The 17,257-nt window shown below is 48.0% G+C and overlaps 1 protein-coding gene across 1 annotated transcript in view; it reads right to left on the reverse strand.

Moving 5' to 3' along the window:
* EXT1 (exostosin glycosyltransferase 1) overlaps positions 1–8,534 on the reverse strand; it is a 296,324-nt gene extending 287,790 nt beyond the window's left edge. Inside the window, exon 1 of the mRNA XM_066379389.1 lies at positions 6,721–8,534. Within this exon, the coding sequence (XP_066235486.1) occupies positions 6,721–7,682 (962 nt within the window). The 5' untranslated portion in view covers positions 7,683–8,534. The remainder of the gene's footprint in view (positions 1–6,720) is intronic.
* Between the last annotated feature and the right edge of the window lie 8,723 nt (positions 8,535–17,257).

Here is a 17,257-nt window from a genome sequence, read left to right on the forward strand (position 1 = left end):
AAACCCTATTTTTTAATAGAACTTACCTATCAGTAGATGAGAAAGTGCTCTTGGATAATGTGAAGGAAAAAACAACAACATGCAAAAATACATTGAAAGTCTGACTTCAAGCTGAGGAAACCAACAGACAAGACAGGTGAGGAGACGGGGGCAGGAGTCGGTTCTGTTCAGCACCCACGTGTCTGACACAAACAAACCACTTAAAGACAGTGTGCTGAGTTCACTATTTACTTACTTTCAAGTAAGCAATGATTAACATCGACACACGCTGCGTGGATTTGCAGCGAGGGAAGGACCTCATGGCAGGGCTGTACATGGAGCTGTTATAACAGGCGGGGGACACAAGGTTGAATGACGGTGGGGGCTCCTACGTGAAGACGGGAGCAGGAATTCATTCTCGTGTTCCTATCGTCTGTGTTTTCCCAATTTGACACGAAGGCTGTGTGTCTAACATTTACAATTTCTTTAGCGCTGGTTTTCATTAGGGAGCCTGAGGCAGACGTTCCAGGGAACTCGTGCCGGAAATGGATTCTTCCGGTGGTTCCGCCATTTCTGAGGGACCGCGCTGTCCACCCAAAGACAGTCGTCCTGTCCCCCACCTCACCACTCTGACACCCACAGAGGGAGACCTGGCCAGCTCTCTGTGACAGCAGGGGTCACCAGCGGTTCACTTCCCCCATTTCAGAGGCTCACCAGCAAAGAACTCAAGGCAGCATCTGCGCAGACACGATGATTAAACTCCTTGAATGGACGCAGTCCAGGAGTTCAATGCTTTAATGTCAGATTGAGGTCCCAGCTTTAACACATCTCTGAGCCAATATTTTTTCCTTGGGAAACAGGCTTATAAAGAAAAGCAATGGAAAAAAAAAAAAACCACACTTGAATCCCACTGGATCACTAACAACTAGTGTGTAAATAGGCAGAAATTGTGTTTGATTTTTTCAGGTGGTAACATTTTGTGGAGTAAAGAGAATGATCTTTCAAATCCAAGACCCTGGTTAGAACACTTGCCATTAACTTATGAGATGTGACTTTGCTCCTCACATCACCTTCTTGGGGCCCGCATTCTAATCTGTAAAATGGGCCCTTAACCCACTTCATATTGTGTTGACAGGCTTAAACGAACACATAAGGGGAAATTCAAATAATGGGCACTGGACAAATCTTCAAGTTTGGGGGAGGGTCCCTGTTTATTAAAGGACGTGGTCACAGGTGGAAGAACTTTTACGTAAAAACTCCTGTCATTAAGCTCTCAAAAAACATGAACTGCTGCGTTCACGTTTGAACAGGGAACATATTCAGAAGACAGCGAGATCCGACGACCACGCAGCCTGACCCGGTTCCTTCTTGAGAAGCTGCGCTGCAAAGTGAACGTGACGGGGTCCCAACAGGCCTCGGTGAAAACTGGAGAACGGGGAGCCGGAACCCCTGGGCCCGTGACACGCTGGGAAGCCTCAGACAAAGCACTCACCACCATGAGTCTCGGTCTACACAGCTATAAAATGGCCTGACGAGACATCTTGTAAGAGGCTGTGAGCAAAGCAGCCAAACCCTATCAAACACAGCCCCTGGTGTGACTTAGGGCTTCCAAGTTCATTGCTGGCAGGTGTTTCTAGCACTGTGCTGGGGGAGGCCTTCTGGCAAAGAAAACGGTCACCACCTGAGGGAGTGACAGCTCCCCTTTTGCCAAGTCTATCCCAACCAAAGCTGCTGTCACAGTAAGGGGGACCAAAAGTGGCCCCCTTCCCAGAGGTGGGGGGCCTGCCCAAGTCTTGGTAGCAAGCCATTCTCTGCGTGACAAAATCCTGCAGGCTCCTAGCTTAAGTCACAGATTCCACTCCGAACCTTCATTTGTTGAACTAAATTCAGTCAAGAGGCGAGCACACCCCTCAACCTTTCTTCGCAGGTTCCCTGAACATGAGGCTCTTGGGTGCGCTCAAGAACGCAGGTCCAGAGCCAGAGGAGGTGAGCGAGCCCGGGCCGGGAGACCGAGAACCTCAGGGCGAGACACGCCTGCCACCTTCACGGCTGCGCAGGGCTTGGCCCGACATGTACTTTTAACCTGGGCTCAGGTGTTTTATTTCAGAAATACTTTTGTGCTTTCATACACCTGTTGGGGAAATGACACTGACAATTTACATCTAAAAACCTGAGAAGCACAATGTCCACCTTTCATTCTGGAGGCAGAGCACAGTCACGTAAGGTTCACTGCTAGACCTGCATCTGCTCAAGGTGTCTGCAAATAGTATGGGATATTGGGGAACGAGCAAACGATCATTTTAAATTACTACTTGCTTTGTGCATGTTTTTTGTTTTTGTTTTTGCTTGTAAATGTACCTGAATTCAACTTACCATTCAGTTCATACATAGCCTCCTCCCTAAACCCCTTAGGGCCAAATTGAAAGGTGGGAAAAACTCCTACCTAAACAGCTCCAGGCACTGGGCACTTGGGTCAGCAATGAAATGCACGATGTGAGCGGTGAAAGAAGTTCCTGGGTCTGAGAACGCCCTTAGGAAGGGGCTATGTGTCATCTCCGAAAACTTGAGGACACGTTGTGCATATATGTGCTTTTTTCTTTTTTTTTCCCCGGAGTCTATCCAAAATCTTCCTCGGTTTCCCCAAGGATTCCGAGAGAAATCCCGCAAGAAACACCATCAGTAAAGGTATAGTGACTAGAGAGCTTTCAAGTATGTCTGTAATTGACAATGGAAGACCGTAGGTCAAGGGGGAAATTTCCCAAGGCTCGCACGGTCGGGCACCCCTGCCACCAACCAGGTTTCTAACCTTCAGTCTATTCCTTGAGAAGCATTCTATCCCTCAACTGCTAAATCTTCAGTGGAGAATGTTGGAGCTGAATGATCACTTAGTTTCAAGACCCTTAAAAAAGACCAGGATTGTGAGGGACAGCTTCAACAAACACAGGAAAAGATGTCAAAAAGGCCTGCAGAATCCTGCCTGTTCCCAGAAGAGCTGCTTAAAATATTCACCACTGCTTTCTTTGGAGGGGTCAAAGATAGAAGCCTCCTCTCATTTCCTTCTCTGCCTTCTATTTCGGAAAGCTGAACGTGAAGTGTCACAATAATACCCTTTGAAGGGATCTGAAACTATGAAATTCATGCAAATATACAGTGATTCTGTAAGGATACATAAGAAGCTCAAAGAATACAAAATAGAAGGAGTTTCTGTAAAATCTCCTTACCAATCATCTAATCATGACAGCCACTTATTTTAGCTGGTGTCATCTACATCTGCTAAAATATGTAACTGATGAAAATTAATTATGGGTGTCATAAAAATGGATGTTTTAATATAATCCTGGAAGTCTGGATCAAAAATGCTATTTTCTAACAAAAGAAAAGTGTTTTTCCTTATTCCATGTAGCTCTGTCTACACTTTTAATAATAACTGATTTTCACAAAAGTACAGGTGAGATGGAAGTCCTCAACCAGTTAGCACTAAATCTTGATCGACATAAAGGCTAACTTTCACTAAAAGTAACTGTTTTTAGTGCAGGTGAGATGGAAGTCCTCAACCAGGTAGCACTAAATCTTTATCATCACATAAGGCGAAATGTCACTATAACTTTTTGTTTAGTTGATACATTTGTATATATTCCATAGAATCCTATCTCAGACATGATGCCTTAAATTTTCTCATGAGTCCGAAGCCAATTTATATGTGGTTGCTTATAGCAGCAAATTACACAGAAGCCTTTTCATAGGCACTCGCTAATAAAAAAAGAGAAGCAGATGAACATTGACTGTGTTTTTGCACGCCACAACCAAATGACTGCTCAGAGCAACCCCTGAAGCGGTCGAAAACCCACAAAAGATAAACTCATGGGTCTGAGATCGCCCTTAGGAAGAGGCTATGTGTCATCTCCTAAAACTTGAGGACACGTTGTGCATATATGTGCTTCCCCCACCCCCCAGTCTATCCAAAATCTTCCTCGGTTTCCCCGAGGATTCCAAGAGAAATCCCGCAAGAAACACCATCAGTAAAGGTACAGTGACTAGAGTTCCACAAAAAGATAAACTCATGTTCAAGGTAATGTGTCAAAAATCATACGAGGAGTCAGTCTGAGAACTCAAACTCAGGTGACTTCTACAGACCTAACCTCAATATCCCCTCCCTCTCTAAAGCCGGGGGTGAGAAGCGTTGCATTGGAGGAGTTCTGCGCGTCACATATGCAAGTGTACGCGGCCCAGTAATTTCTGTTATCCACACACAACAGGCGCTGCTTCCTAGGCATGAGCGTTCTCACAACATGTCAGGGCTCACTCTTCACCTGCATGTGTCCCTAAGTCAGTAGCAAAAGGCGATCACGTTCCCAAGCTCCATTTCTCAAAGGTAAAGAGTTCTGATAACCCGATGAGAGGAATGAGTTAAAACTCCACGCAGACCAGGCTAATGAATGTGCACGCTCTGCAGCACCACCCTGTCCTATTAGACGGGGTTAGAACTGGAAAGTGTGCAAAAGGAGAGCAGAGAGACAATCCAGAAATGACTGCGCTCAAGGAATGCCACCTGGGAAGAAAGAACAAACTTGCTTTCCTAACTACATAAACGCCACTTTTCCAAGGAGACCCAGTCCTGATGTGCTGACCCCATGTGGTCTTTAAATGGAAACCAAAACAAGAGTGTGGATGTCAGATTTCTTGGCCCAACCACAAAGAGGTCAAAAATTAAATTTAATTAGCAAAAATTAAAAGTTTCTAGGAAACCAACCCTTCCTTCCTTTATTGCCAATCTCTAGAAAAAGGTTCAACAGAGACTGCAGAGATTTCATATCTATTTTGGGAGCAGGAAGGTAAAGAAGGTAGGATTGTTTTATTGGTTTGACGGAGTTTCCCAAATAAATGTGTAATTCAAGTTTCCTAAGGTGAGATCTCAGCCCCAGCTCCTTTAGAAGAATGAAGACCACCATGATCCTTCCACAAAATTCGGAGAGACTTGCTTTAGAAGACACCGAAAAGTTAGGTTTCATCTTGACTTACTCCACCATCAGCCAGACAAAGAAATTCCTGAAAGGCTGTAGGCATTTTTTCCTCACAAGCACCCACAGAAATAGGTCAATGTAAATGTCGGATAAACAAAGCAGTTCGTTACTAACCAGTTTGTTTCTTGTGTGACAAAATTTTAATCCATTTCAACCGCACTCAACATTCACACATAACTGCCCCTGAAGAACAAAATAGAGGTTTACAAGACCCCAGCCTTAGGTTTTTCCTATGTATGAAAGGCAAGGTGTTGGGGGTTGGGGAACCTGAATGGTGGATACTTTCTCCTTCACTGTCTAAGATCAAGTACAGGAGGACTTTAATTTCCCTTCCAATCACTCCTACAGAGGCCGGAGCGTCTGAGGAAATCCACAGACAACAATCAAACCTTTCATTTCAGGGCCTCTTTCCCACCGTACCCCTTCCTGTTCCAATCAGGTTCACGAAGCGCTTCCCCCTATTCTACATTTCATGAATCGACTGCAAAATCTGCCAACCTCTGCCAGTTCCTCTTGTGCTCAGCTGAGAGGTTCCCCTTCCTTCCGTGGGTAGCACAAGGCTGCTCTGGTTTTTAACTGGCGTAACGTGGAAATGCACTGTAGGAGCTTACTAACTCTTTCACAGCCAGATATAAGTGAGTCTGGGGCGCTGACACCATCTACTAGGAAGCTGCCCCGCGGAGCTCAGGTTAAAGCCGATTTGTGGAGACTAGTTTTGATCTCGAATACAATGTGTCAGTTATTATCACCGGGAAGGAAAAGGAAGAGTGAGAAAGGCCAAAAAGTAAGCAACTCAGTTACTTAGCAACTGGACAAAACTTGCCTCACTACAGAGGGTAAGAAGGCATCACAAGCCCATTCAAAGAGTAACAGTCTCCAATTTACATGCAAATAGATAAAGACAAAAGGGAGAAGGAAATCTAAATTAGCAACAGGAGTTTACAGCAGTGAGGCTGACACTCAGATTTTAAAAACTGCTTCTCCTAGGAAGAGTCAGGATATATACATACTAATAGAGGAAAGAAAGAGAGAGAGAGGGAGAGGAAAAAAAGAAGGAAGGAAGAAAAGAAAGAAAGATCACAGGCCTCAAGGAATTTACACTCTCCCTTCATAAAAGTCAATGCCGTAGAGGATAGGGACCAGACAGCCACGGAAAGTTTAACAGCTAAAATCCAAACACTTCCACTGTTAGCACTAATTTAAAGCTCATGGAAAGATGACAATTGGAGGCTGGGAAAATCCCAGGGAAAGCAGTTCCCCTGCTTGTGAGAAAAGCAAATAAAGCATCAATCTTGCGGGAAGGTTACCAGATTGTGCATGGATTCGGAGCCTCTCCTGGTCTAGATCCTCACAAACACGACCATCCACCACCCCCTATCCCCAACCCCCACACCCCGGCACCCACTGAGGAAGAGCAGTTTCCCAACTTGGGTCAAACACACACCCTTTGCAGGAGACACATGGGCCTGAAGGTTTTCCAAGCAAGAGGGAGACACAGTCACCTACTTGGCCCGGGGAAGTGCTCCAGGCTTTTCTGTTCGCCCCAGGAGTTCAAACTCTAAGTCCCTAGCTCCTAGGGACTCACACACCTGCACCAGACACCTCTGTGCCAGGCTCCCAACAGGAAAGAAAATGACAGAGGGCTCCCTAGCCCCATCCCCACGCCCCCCAACTCACACCTGAATGAGGTGGGCAGAGGCCCACCAGCCCCGGCACTTACTTTTCATACTCGGTGTTGTCTCGGTCACAGCGAGAATCCTTGTGCTTTTGCCAGTCTTTGCCATGCTTGCAGGTGGTGAGGAGCACGACATCCTCCCCGTTATGAACGTGATATAAGGCATTCCTGGTGTCTGACCCTATCCCCGTCAGGTACCTCTTTCCCTTGAATACCAGCATGTACTTCCTGAGAGGAGGGATGGTGTTAAACTTCAAAAACCCCCTCTCCCCTCCTGTCCTGGGATGATCCTTAGAAAAGAGGGGAATAGAAACATCAAAGTTGGGTCGGAAGTTTTCAGTACTGATGCTGGCTTTGGCCAGCATCGCCTGGCCAATGTCAAACCCCACGTCCTCGGTGTAGTCAGGCCAGGTGCCGGAATATAAATTAAAAATTAAATGATTCCTACCATTGTTCCACAAGTGGAGACTTTGCACTTTGGATCTCAAATTGTGCACATACTGAGGTGACAACTGGTCTCTGTCTAAAGTATCCAGACTCAGGACAAAGAGGCACGCCTGGCTGGGGTCCGAGGTGTAGAACCTGGAGCCTTCGATGGCCGCTAGAATGTTTTGGTAACTTTCGGCGATTTTCTCCCCTTTTTGCTGCGGGTAAACGTAGACTTTGAAGCCGTTTTTCTTGCAAAGGGTGAAATCGAAGCAGGACTCCATGCGGCACTTCTTGCCTTTGTAGATGCTCGAGTTGGCGTCTCGCTTCTGCCGGGGGGAAATGTGCACGTTGGAATCCTCGTTTTCCAACTGATCCCAAGGAACGAAGGGGCGCAGAGCATCTGGGAAGCGGGGCCAGAAATGATCCGGACTCGGGTGGTGCAAGCCATTCCGACCGCTGTGCTCTTCTCTCCGGCTGTGGCTTCTCGATGCCCTAAACTGCAAGCCTCCGAAATAAAACAAAAGGGCGAGACAAGAGCCAGCTGAGAGCAGGATGAAATAGCGTTTTTTGGCCTGCATGTGTCCTGCCTGGGTCAAGAGGATTGTAAATAAACACAAGAATCACCCAAGTTTCCCAATCAACACTTTCAGCTCCAGTCCGCCATCTTCCCGCCTGTAAAGACTTCAAACTCTCCGCTCCCACCTTCTCTGGATGCCTTTCCCCAAGCCGTGGACTGATCCAGCGCATGTGGGCGATTTCTTTAACTTTCTCCCCTTCGGTCTTTCATCTTCGGGTTGCAAAATGGACTGGAGAGAGCGGGGCTGAATATTTCGCACCCAGGGCGGGCGAGCAGCGGACTGTAATTTTTTCTTGCATGCAACAAGACGGGAGGAAAAGAGAGAGGGGGGATAAAAAGCTCCCGATGCCCAATCAATGGCAAGACGAAGTGATCTGCTTGCCTCTCGGATTCCTCTCGGCAGCGTGGAGAACGAGCCCCGGGAAAGCAACTTCAACTCATCCACACTCCCGTGCAGAGCACTCCGGTTCCAACAAGTCAGCCGATGCCCGGGTTCAGCCGGCTAGTGCATCTTGCAGCCGGGGCGCCGTAACCTCACAAATCCCTGCATCTCTCTTTATTCCCTTCTGCAGCGGCTCCAAGACTCCGGCGGTGTTGACTCCTGCGCTCGCGGGGCCGGCCCCCAGGACGCGCGGCGGCCCGGCTGGAGGCGGCGGCGGCGGCGGCGGCGGCGGCGCTGGGTGACGGCGGCGGCGCGTCCTCCCCGCGGGCAGTGCCGGCCCCGCGCGGCGCTTCCCAGGCCCCCGAGCGATCGCTGCCGACAGCCGCGTTCGGTCGCCGAATGTTACCCGGTTCTGAATGTTACACTTACACATTCCATTCCCGACACGACAGCGCTGACCTCATCTATCCACGCAGCCCGCGCTGCCATTGGCCGAGCGTCACGTCCGGGGGGGGCGGTGCTTCCGCTGCGCCCATTCATAACCCCCGGCCGGCTGCCGAGGCGCCGGCGAGGCGCGGGGAGCGCGCGGGGCGCGGGGATCCTGGGTGCCTCTCCCGCGGCTGGCGGGGGTCGGTCGTGGGGTGGCCCGGAGCGAGCCCGTGGCCCCCAGATCGCCGCGACCCGATCCCCGGCCTCTCAGCTCGCCCCGGCCTGGTCTCCGGCCTGGGTCGCGCCGCCACCCTCCGGGATCCAGCGCCGCCCAGAGGAGGTGTTCCCCCGGCCCCGCCGCTCGGGCTGCCCCGGGCGCCCTCGAGACTCCCCAGTCTGCTCAGCTCCCTGCCGGGTGCGCCTCCCCGAGCCAGCGGCCGGGAGTGTGCGGGTTCCTGGATAGGATGCTTGAAAATGGAGCAGTGGGGCGAGCCCGAGGGGTGGGGGAAGGAAAGAAATTCTTCGTAGAAAGCCACCGCCGATGCCTCTTTCTGCCTACCTTCGACCCTCCCTCCAAGGCCCAGTATTTTTATTTCCTATCCAGCATTTAAACAAGATCCCTTATTGCCTATATGGCCCACCGTCCCCTTCTCTTCCCGAGAATGAAGAGGAAATAGTATAATACAATAAAGAGGGCTGATCTTATTATGACAGTCCTTTATGTCTGTCTGTGTGTGCTGAGAGCAAGACTCCTATTCTAAATCCTCATCTACCTGTACATCCTTTTCTCGCAACCTGAAGCCCCTTCTATTCTGTAGAGGGTCTGTTCTGTAGAAAGCTTCCAAGAGATCCGATCACAGCTGAGAAAAAGATTTTCTCTTGGTTAAAATTGGTTAACTTTAACCCAGTCCCTAACGTGATGTTACTTTCTTTTTTGTGGTGGTGGTGGTGGTGGTGAAGATTCCCCTTAAGGATGGATGACTAGTAGAACTCTCCACTGTCCCAGCTGTAGAAGGGGAAACTTGAAGCAGGAAATGACCTTATTTGCAATTAGTACAAGATTGTTGGTCCTTCCTGGAACTAACTGCCCTTTCACACCCCAGCCCCAAGCTCTTGCTACCCACAGGGAACTTCATTGGACAATTCAAATAAAGACTAGATGAGCCTTTCTAAAGGTCTTCCGGGATTAGGAAGATGTGCTAGGCTCCCAAACAGTATTTCTGGTCAAAGCCAAACTTCTAGGCCTCCACCCTGTACTCTGCTCTACTGAGAATGCCTCCCACCCCCTTCCCTAGCTGAAGTCTCAGGGCCTGGCCAAGCTGGACAAACAGTTGCCTAGGGCAGCAAGTTGTTTAGTGATTGTTTATTATGGGAATGACTGAGCGCTAGGGACAGACACTTCCCAATTCCCTCAGGCAGCAAAAAAACTCCAGTGGGTGTGGACAAAGGCCGGGGTTATAACAAGTCTGAGTGAAATGATCAAGTGGAAAATTTTAGACATTTGTTGTTTCAGATTTGTTTTAATAAAGTGGGGAAGGGGCATGGGTGGGACATTACTGTACATTCCTGAAGCCTCTCCCTATCTCAGACCTGCCAGAGATGAGGCAGCTTTTCCAGAGTCGACTTGTATCCCTACACAATGTGGAGACGCCTAGGACAGAAATGAAGACTCAGCCATCATCTACACCCGATGACAACAATACAGATAAATGCAGTGATTGAAACCACGTGTGACCCAGGGTTCCCCTCAATCCCACCCCTGGTGGCTGAGAGCAGCCACCCAAGGCAAAGCAGGGGTCCTTCTGTTGAGATTAGGACACAGATTATCTAGGCTCTGTAGAACTTGGGCTATGGGGTCTGCAGCCTCTCTATATCCGACCAATTGTCCCCTGTCACCTTGGGGGGAGCTTGCTCCTTGGCGTTCTCTCCCTGCTTTGGCCGTTGCTTGCCTTGGCTATTGATCGCGGACTCCCTCCTCCCACGCCCCACGCTGCCGAGCCCTATTCTCACATTCCTCGGTGGCGCATACTGTGAGAAAAACTTCAGTACTGAAGAGGAGAGAAAACTTGGAATCAGACCCCAGATCTGTCATTTGCGAGGGCCTTGGGCATGTGGCTTCATCTCACTGAACCTCAGTTTCTCATGTAAAAAGTCAGAATAATACTTTGCCTGCCAGCCTCCTTGAATTTGTAAACTCAACATTGCTCTGCTGGTGTAACATTTTTAGCCCAAGTTCCACATTTTGAAATTCCACTAGAATCTAAAGGAGCCCCTACCGTGGCATCATCGTGGCATCTCCCTCTGTTTAATTTGTTTCCTAGCCCTTCTCAGTACCGGAAATCTCGCATCTGTTTGCTGGCTGACTGTCCATATTTCGTCCCTGTAAAGGAGCTCCCTGAGAGCAGGAGCCAGGTCTGTCTTACTCACTCCTGAATCCCTATGGGTCCTGACGCTTGGGTGGAGCTCAATCACTGATTTGAAAAATGAATGAATGAATTACTAAAATTTGACTTCACCACAGTACTTGATCATGCTTCAAACGAAAGACCCCCATGGTTGTCTCTCAAAGCAAGGCAGAGTCTCTTGTTCCAGGTGAAAATGATACTCTCCAGGAATATCTTAACAAAGGGCAGATCAGTCCATCATAAATCCTCCAATAATATATGTTAGATTATGATTTCCTCTGTTCAAAGCCAACAAAGGACCCTTGTTTCTCTCAGAATTAGAGCCAAGGCCCCCTTACCTATAAGGTCCTGTGGGACCTTCCCCTAACTGCCCATACCTCTCCTTGCTAGATCCCTTTCACATCATTTTCTTCCACTAACTCTCTCTCTCCATCCCAATCTACTCAATCTTCTCCAGCCAGGTTGGTTTCCTTACTGTTTCTCAAGGATATCAAACATGTCCCTGCCTCAGGGCCTTTGCACATGCTAGTCTCTGCCAACATCCATATGGCATAATTTCTTGCCTCCTTGAAGTCTCTTTTCAAATGCCATCTTGCCTGACCTGTGGTGGCGCAGTGGATAAAGCGTCGACCTGGAAATGCTGAGGTCGCCGGTTTGAAACCCTGGGCTTGCCTGGTCAAGGCACATATGGGAGTTGATGCTTCCAGCTTCTCTCCTCTCTCTCCCTCTCTCTCTATCTCTGTCTCTCCCTCTCCTCTCTAAAATGAATAAATAAAAAAAATAAAATAAAAAAATAAAAATAAAATAAATTCAAATGCCATCTTACTACTGAGGCCTCCTTTGTCTGCTCTAAATAAAATAGCAAATCCTCCCCTACTTCCCTATCCCCTTATCCTGCTTTATTTTTCTTTCTTAACACTAACCAACATCTGACATACTATATATTTACTGGTGAATTTATTATTTATTGATTGTGTCTAGACTGTGAGCTCCAAGAGTCAAGGACATGGTCTTTGTGTTCCCTGCTGTGTTCCCAGCACCTAGAACAGTGCCTGTCACTAAGTAAGTATTGTTATTTGTTGAATTAATTAATTAATTAATTTTATTCTATTGTTTGTTGAACAAATAGAGAATATTCAAGGCTAGAGTTCTGTTGTATCACACACACACACACACACACACACACACACACGAGCATGAACACATGCACGCACAGAGCTAAAGCTTTCCCAGTGACTCAAGCCTTGCTTAATTTCTTTTTCCAGGAATAATTCTTCCCCAGGGCTGACTAAAGGCCTGAAAACAGCATGGCACACAAAAAAGCCGAGAAGATGTGGATTTCGTCTCGTCTCTGTCACTCACTCTATAACTTTGAATGAGTCACTTCACCTTCCCAAACTCTGAATTCCAAGTGGTAAAATCGGGGGTAACTGGAATATAATATACATTGTGGTCAGCTAGCACTGGGTGACTGTAGGAACCCAATGAGAACAAATGGATAATAGACGTGAAAGCCCTTTGTGGCCCACAATGCACATAGCAAATGTAAGATCTGATCATCACACTGCTGGACAAATGTCCATGAGGTCATATGCATGAGATCATGTTCGCAAGTCACCAGCATTACATACAAGACATATCACCCACCAAACACACAACAGTTTCCAGATACTTAGCAGCCTTTGGTACAGTCATTGACTATTGTCAGCAAACAGGAAAAGCAAAGAAGGAAAACTCAATGGAAAAAAAGCAAAAAAAAACCTGTTAATGCATGAGGCACACATGCTTTTCAAGAGCCTACAGTTATATTTGCTATAGGAAAAAATAACTAATTTTTCCAAAATGTGAGAACAAACTAAAATATTGAAATTAATAAATATTTAAATTCTCTAAATGTAACTTTAGGTTGACTGGCAAGGCAATCCAACCTTCCTCAAGTTACACAAGATTTTTATTTGATGTGGGCATCCAATACAACATTTCAGTGTTTTGGTGATGCATGGTGAGGTCTCTACTAGTAAGCATTCCTGGCTCCCGGAAAGGTTGGAGAATTCCAGGGGTGCATGCTGATTGGTTGTTAGAAGACGGGGAAAGACAAGGAGGCCAAGGAAAGTTGGGACATCACGGAGAGGAGGGAGAGAGTTCCCAGCAGGACACTGAAGCCTGTTTCCCAGTCCCCTCCCTGCCAGGAACTCAAGGAAATCTGGAGCAGGTGTTTCTCAATGGCAGGCCTTGAGGGATTTGTTGGAAAAAACTGCAGGGTGGATCTTGGTGAGACAGTGCAAACAGTCACGGATGCCCTGTGTAGACCAAGGGGCTAGAGGAGGGCTTGAGGGGGGGGGAGGAGATGGAGCGTGGGAGGGAGGAGTAGGAACTCCACAGAGAAGGGAGGAGAGCTGGAGCAGAAGTGAGAGCCTCTCCCAGGCCATGCAGGGCAGCCAGAAAGCAGAGCTAACCAGGGGTGAAATGAGGGCAATCTTCCCTGGACGGGTCAGATCCCGAGCCAGGCACGTTATACACATTGTCTCAGTGACCCTCACAGGTTCCTAGGACACAAATATTACCCTTATCTCCTGTCACAAATGGGAAAACAAATTCAATGCTGGCAAGGGGCCCCAGACCATCCATCCAGTCATTCATTCATTCATTCATTCTGTGAACAAATATTTACTGAGCAGCTACTCTGTATAAGGCATGGTGCCAGGCACTAATGGTATTTGTCCACCTTCCTTTGTCATTTGCAAAACACATTTATAAGAATTTCATGAGTGTCGTTGGAGCCCTGTGAGTGAGGAAGAGTATACTATCCCTATTTTATGAATGAGGCTCAAGGTCAGGCTTTCTTAGCCTGGGCACTGTTGGCACTTTGCCAAGCATAATTCTCTTGCAGGGGTCTGGCTTGTGCATTGTGGGGTACTTGGTCACATCCCTGCCCTCTACCCATTAGGTGCCATAGTATTCCCCACTCCTACCTGCACCTCCAGTTCTGCCATCAAAAATGTGTCCATTGGCCCTGGCCGATTGGCTCAGCGGTGGAGCGTTGGCCTGGCGTGCGGGGGACCTGGGTTCGATTCCCGGCCAGGGCACATAGGAGAAGCGCCCATTTGCTTCTCCACCCCCCTCCCCTCCTTCCTCTCTGTCTCTCTCTTCCCCTCCAGCAGCTGAGGCTCCATTGGAGCAAAGATGGCCCGGGCGCTGGGGATGGCTCCTTGGCCTCTGCCCCAGGCGCTAGAGTGGCTCTGGTCGCGGCAGAGCGACGTCCCGGAGGGGCAGAGCATCGCCCCCTGGTGGGCAGAGCATCGTCCCTGGTGGGCATGCCGGGTGGATCCCGGTTGGGCGCATGCGGGAATCTATCTGACTGTCTCTCCCCGTTTCTAGCTTCAGAAAAATACAAAAAAAAAAAAAAAAAAATGTGTTCATTGCTAAATGCCCCTAGGAGACAAAGTCACCCCTGTTTGAGGCCCACTAATCTAGTTAAATGACTTACCCAAAGGCAGCTGATTTTCAAGTGGAAAATTTAGAATTTGACCCTCATCTTTTGATGCCATGCCAGGGCTTTGCCACAACACTGCAACTTCCTTGAGAAAATCTAATTTATTTCTCTTCAGCAAGGCAAGCTGATCAGAAAATCTCGTAGATGTTAAGATTAAGAAGGTCAGCCCTGGACGGTAGGCTCAGCAGTAGAGCATTGGCTTTGTGTGTGGAAGTCCCAGGTTCAGTTCCTGGTCAGGGCACACAGGAGAAGCACCACCTGCTTCTCCACCCACCCCCCAATCTCTCATCCTCTCCTGCAGCCATGGTTCAGTTGGAACAAGTAGGCCCCGGGTGCTGAGGGTGGCTACAGGGGGCTTGCCTGGTGGATCCCAGTCAGGGTACATGCAGGAGTCTGTCTCTCTGCATCCCTGCTTCTCACTTAATAAAAAAATGAATAGATAAAATAAAAATAAAAGGTTAAGAAAGTAGTATATGCAAGGCACTCTTCTAGGCACTGGGGACCCATGGTATGAAAAATAGATAAGATCTCTGCTTTTATTCTAATGGGGGAGATAAGAAAATAACAAACAAGCAAGATAATTTCAGATAGTTATATGGAGAAATTAAAAGGATAATGTCATGGATTGGGAGGAGGAGGAGCAGGGAGGCTCACTTTCAACAGGATGGTCAGGGAAGGTCTCCCTGAGGAGCTATAATTTCAGCTGAGGTCTGCTTGATACAGAAGGATAATACTGGGCAAAGGGTATGGCCACTACAAAGGTCCTGAGGCAGAAGTAAACTTGAAGAATGAGAACAGTGGTTTTCAAACTTCAGCAGGCATCTGAACCACTGGACAGGTTGGTTAAAACACAGGTTGTGCCTGACCTGTGGTGGCGCAGTGGATAAAGCATCGACCTGGAATGCTGAGGCCGCCGGTTCGAAACCCTGGGCTTGCCTGGTCAAGGCACATATGGGAGTTGATGCTTCCAGCTCCTCCCCCCTTCTCTCTCTCTGTCTCTCTCTCCTCTCTCTCCCTCTCTCTCTGTTTCTCTTTCCTCTCTAAAAATGAATAAATAAAATAAAAATAAAAAAAAATTTTTAAAAAAAACACAGGTTGCTGCCCTGGCCGGTTGGCTCAGCGGTAGAGCGTCGGCCTGGTGTGTGGGGGACCCGGGTTCGATTCCCGGCCAGGGCACATAGGAGAAGCGCCCATTTGCTTCTCCACCCCCCCCCCTCCTTCCTCTCTGTCTCTCTCTTCCCCTCCCGCAGCCAAGGCTCCATTGGAGCAAAAGATGGCCCGGGCGCTGGGGATGGCTCCTTGGCCTCTGCCTCAGGCGCTAGAGTGGCTCTGGTCCTGGCAGAGCGACACCCCGGAGGGGCAGAGCATCGCCCCTTGGTGGGCAGAGCGTCGCCCCTGATGGGCGTGCCGGGTGGATCCCGGTCGGGTGCATGCGGGAGTCTGTCTGACTGTCTCTCCCCGTTTCCAGCTTCAGAAAAATACAAAAAAAACCCAAACAAAGAAAAAAAACCCACAGGTTGCTGGGCCTTTCCCCAGTGTTTCTAATTCGGGAATTCTGTGTGAGACCCAAGAACCTGTAGTTCCAACTTCACGGGTGCTATTGGGGTGGCAGATGCAGGGACCCCACTCTGAGAACCACTGGAGCAGCAGCAGAAGATACAGTTTCTGGGGTGTCCTGAGTGCAGGGAAGAGGGGCAGAAGTGAGATCCAAGGAGCTGTAGGAACTCAGCAGGCCCTGGCTCTGGGGCCAGGCGGGGTGGTGGGTCTTACTTCAGTGGGCTGGAGAGGCTTTGGAGGATGCTAAGCAGGGGAGTGACAGGGTTTTCTTTACAGCTCCCTCTAGCTGAGAGTGGGACAAAAGCAGAAGCGAGGAGTCACGTTTACATATTGACTACATATTTTTGAAAGTCTTTATTCTTGATAGAACAACTATTGTAAGCCAGGAAGAGAAGAGAGACTTCAGGTCCTGCTTTCATGCTAGATACTATGACCATCAGAGTCAAGCCAATAAACCCTCGTCACTGGACAATTAGCCTGTGATTGCTGATTAGGCAAGATTGCTTGCCTTAGTATTTATCAAAACTACACATTTAAATTGAGAATTCTGTCTATGATCTGAACTCTAGTGATTGATATATTGATATTCTCTTTATGATGTTAACTCTAATGCTTGATATTGCCCAAGTCATATGCATAATTATATTTAGCTAGGGGTGTGTGTGTGTGTGTGTGTGTGTGTGTGTGTGTGTGTGTGTGTGTATGTGTTTATGAACTTGGGACTGGCTGCTGTTTTCGGTGATAGGACACTCTCTTGCTAGGGAGTGTTTTCTAAGGGACAAAAAAGTTGCCCTTAGTTGTCTGGATGCCATCATGGGACTCTTAAAAAAGTTTTACTGACCCCTGGTGGAAGACACAAGTGCTCTACCCTGCTGCTTGCCTGGATAGCCTGTTTTCTCCAAAGACTTGTATCCCTTTAACAACGCATGTGACACACAGCCCCTGACCTCCAGGAACTCAAGCTTCAGGAGGGGAAACAGACATGGAGAGAAATAGTAACAATGCAACTGGCTCCCTGCTATATAATTCCATAGAGGAGGAAGTGGTTACATTTGTTAAATTTGTGTAGGTCCCTATTTGCATTTGTGGATCCATTTATAGACGAGTAACTGAGAGAAAATGAGAAATGAAAATGTCAACTATTCAAGGTGATGAAATTAGGAAGTCACCCACAATGCAAGTTAATTTTCCCATGAGATGGTAACACTTTCATTATGCAATAGTCTGTTAGTGCTCCCTTGACTTTGTTTTTCTTTTTTTTTTAACTTCTGATACCCAGTAGAATCCAGTTCACCTTATATTCCATCAAC

Source organism: Saccopteryx leptura, chromosome 3, assembly GCF_036850995.1.
Source record: "Saccopteryx leptura isolate mSacLep1 chromosome 3, mSacLep1_pri_phased_curated, whole genome shotgun sequence".
NCBI lineage: Eukaryota > Metazoa > Chordata > Mammalia > Chiroptera > Emballonuridae > Saccopteryx > Saccopteryx leptura.